The sequence below is a fragment of a genome, unplaced genomic scaffold (genome assembly GCF_019419815.1).
Source record: "Pyrus x bretschneideri cultivar Hongxiangsu unplaced genomic scaffold, Pyrus_bretschneideri_v1 Contig1, whole genome shotgun sequence".
Taxonomy (NCBI): domain Eukaryota; kingdom Viridiplantae; phylum Streptophyta; class Magnoliopsida; order Rosales; family Rosaceae; genus Pyrus; species Pyrus x bretschneideri.
The window spans coordinates 4,787,050-4,790,084 of NW_025999390.1; the positions used below are offsets into that span (position 1 = coordinate 4,787,050).

Here is a 3,035-nt window from a genome sequence, read left to right on the forward strand (position 1 = left end):
TTCTGGGAAAGTATACAGGTTTTACGGCGAGGGGTTAGAATGCGTTTTACTAAATGATTTTCAAAGAGCTTTGTTTTGCTGACCCATTCAACTTTGTTTTGTGCCCCTCCAGGTTTAAGATATCAGAGCTTGGTGGCTACGAGGAATCCAACGGTGTTCTGACAGAATGGACAAAAATTAGGACTCACCTTTGGGTGTTTCATCTTAGAAATTGTATCTTTAAAGCTTCCGTACTGTGTAAATGGTTACGTCACTCTCACGTGACGGCCAGCATGCCCTCCTTCGGGACGGGGTGTGTCAATACTGCTCCAATATAATTTGTTGAAGGGTTCAAGTCCTGCTCCAATATAATTTGTTGAAGGGTTCAAGTGTTATGTCTATGAATATACAAGATTGACTTGAATCTTTCCAATGGACGGAGGTGGCGAGTTTGTAAACAATAAATTCAAACAGTTCTTCCTAGAAAAAAGGTATAATACATTAAAAAAAAAAAAAATCATGTCCTCCCACCATGCAGAATGGACTTGCAAAATGCAAACATAGACATCCATTAGAAACTGTTATTAGCTTACAACAAACTGTCAAATTACCACCCCAAATTTTGGTTTCATGCTTGTGATGAATCTGTTCCCAATGAAGTCAACATCTGTAGTTTGCAAATCAAGAAAATTGTGACATGATTGGAGCGCTCAATATATCACAACAAGTATATGTGGAGTGAATGCTTTTACATTATTTACAGATAAATGCCTTATTAATTAACTAGCTCGAGTATCTTGAGATGCTGGACTTGTGTATTTACTAATGGCTGCAGTGATCCTCTCTTTGTCTCTAGTTGGAAATGCTTCCAAGAGGATCCCGTCTTTATAGAAATGGAAGAGCGGCACCGTCTGCATCGTTTCATAAAAAAATAAAGCTAAGAGGATAATAGATTGATAATAAGCCTTATATAAATCAAAATTTAGTGTATGCCGATCGTATAAGAGTGACAATATCAATGGTTGTAAGAGTGACATTTGTCACCAGATTAAGGAGAGAGTTGTTAGATTGGTTAGTGAGTTGTTATGATGGTTAGCTTGAGATAAGTCAGTTAGATTTTTTTTTAAGAAGATTGTGTAGCAACTTCCGCATAAATATTGTAATGCTCATAGCAATTTATTCTCTCTCTACAATTCTTCATTCTCTCTCTAGTTTTTCATCTTCTTCTCTGTTCTTTTGCAAATATATCAGTCAATCTATATATGTTGATAGATCTGTTTAATTAGTACCAATTCAGTTCAAATTTTTATTAAAAGTTTGTAAACATTTCTATTTTTGTATATTCCCTAGTAGTTAACTCGATGAGCATGTTGCAATTCAAGTGCCATGATTCAGCTTAACATAAATGCATATAATAAGTTTGTGAGCACTCAATCAAACTAACATATAAGACTAGTGTGCAATGTTTCCTTTGAAACCAATCAATCGAGAGAAAGTTTACCTTAATTCTAAGTCGATCAGCAACCTCGGATTGTTCGTCGTACTCATCAATTACCTGCAGTAATTAGTAAAAATCCTTACCAGAATTACATATTGAGCTAATAAAGCAAAGTTGAAATTACAATGGCGTTTGTACGGTGAAATGATCCTATAAGGAACGAGGAAGGTATTATCCTAACAATAAGGCTCACATTATGCTTCAAGAAGATAACAGCAGCTTCTCCATCACCAGCTCCCTTACACAGCTTCGAAAACCCTTGCTCTATGTACTTGCAGCTCCCACACGAAGTCCGATAAAAATCTACGACAACCAAAGCACCAGTTTCTTTGGCCGTTTCGAGAATTTTGCTGAACTCCGCATCGGTACTAAACTCTCTAACACATTCAACGGGACACACATCATCGTCGTCTTCCTCGGCCAATTCTCCTAGGTTTCCAGACGCCACTCGGACCTCTACGTGACCGAATGCGTGGCGGTATCCCGAAACTTCCAATCCTTTGATGATGTTTGATGGAAAATTTGCTTTCACGAGACAAAATTTAACTTGGAAGGGACTTGTTGAACCATGTTTTGTGTTTAGATTTGTGACGAAGTTGAAAGAGGCCGTGGCCTTGCTGCCGTATAGAATGGTCTGCCTTTGCATTAGAACAAACGCCAAAATTGAAGAGTGGGGTTTTTGGGGAGGTGAGTTCTTGGCGGTTGATATGCTCCCAATTGCCATATCTGAACTCTGAATTGTTCTACCCATTCAGAAGGTGCCACGACATCACCAACCATATCGGATTGGCCTTCCTAACGACAACTTTTTGGGCCGGTTATGTTTTTCATGAATTGGCTTTTGAGTAAAAGTAAAAAAATAGTCTGATTTGTTTAAAAAATTTATTTCTAACCAATATCTAGACTGTAATTCTATAGAGTTTATCAGACTATTATTTAGGTAAAGGGTATCCGGGTGGTGAAATGTAGCCCCTCTAAGCTTTTTTTTGGGACTCAGGTCATCTCCAACCGAAAGGGCTACGTTTAACCCTCCGTCTAGATTATAACCCTACAAGAAATTATTTTTTAGTAAACAGTGCTAGACCATATCTATATACAGTTTTTAACCGAAGGAGGCTATTTTTTAGCGCCTCAATAATTTATTAATTTAAGTTTGTTATTTAATTTTATCGGTTAATTAAATTAAACTATCATATTAAAATAAGATTTCCAGACATCTTTTCAGGGTCACTTATCCCTAAATGTTGTTTTAAGTTGTATGTTATTAAATATTTAATTTTACTTGCATGTTAACAACTTAGACAGAAAAATGAGATAAAATAGTATGGAAAGGTGAAAATGATGTGAAAAATGGTATAGAAATAGCTTAGGTATTTATAGGAAAAAATTAGAATTTTTTAATATTCTTTTTTAAATATCGTCTTAAAAAAAATAAAATGAAGAGGTTACATGACGCCAGCTAACAACACAGCTGGGCCCAACTTATAGGGCTGACTATGTTTGCCCAGCCATCTGGCCATTTGGCTATAGTTTGGTTAGGTGGGTCCCAAATTTTTTT

The 3,035-nt window shown here is 36.4% G+C and overlaps 1 protein-coding gene across 1 annotated transcript; it reads right to left on the reverse strand.

Moving 5' to 3' along the window:
- Positions 1-531: 531 nt before the first annotated feature.
- Positions 532-2,210, reverse strand: LOC103950088 (thioredoxin-like 4, chloroplastic). The gene is made up of 3 exons (XM_009361245.3): positions 1,671-2,210; positions 1,481-1,534; positions 532-890 (listed from the first exon to the last, which is right to left on the reverse strand). Exons 1-3 carry the CDS (start codon positions 2,199-2,201, stop codon positions 759-761), a joined length of 717 nt encoding a protein of 238 aa, XP_009359520.1. The 5' UTR covers positions 2,202-2,210; the 3' UTR covers positions 532-758.
- Between the last annotated feature and the right edge of the window lie 825 nt (positions 2,211-3,035).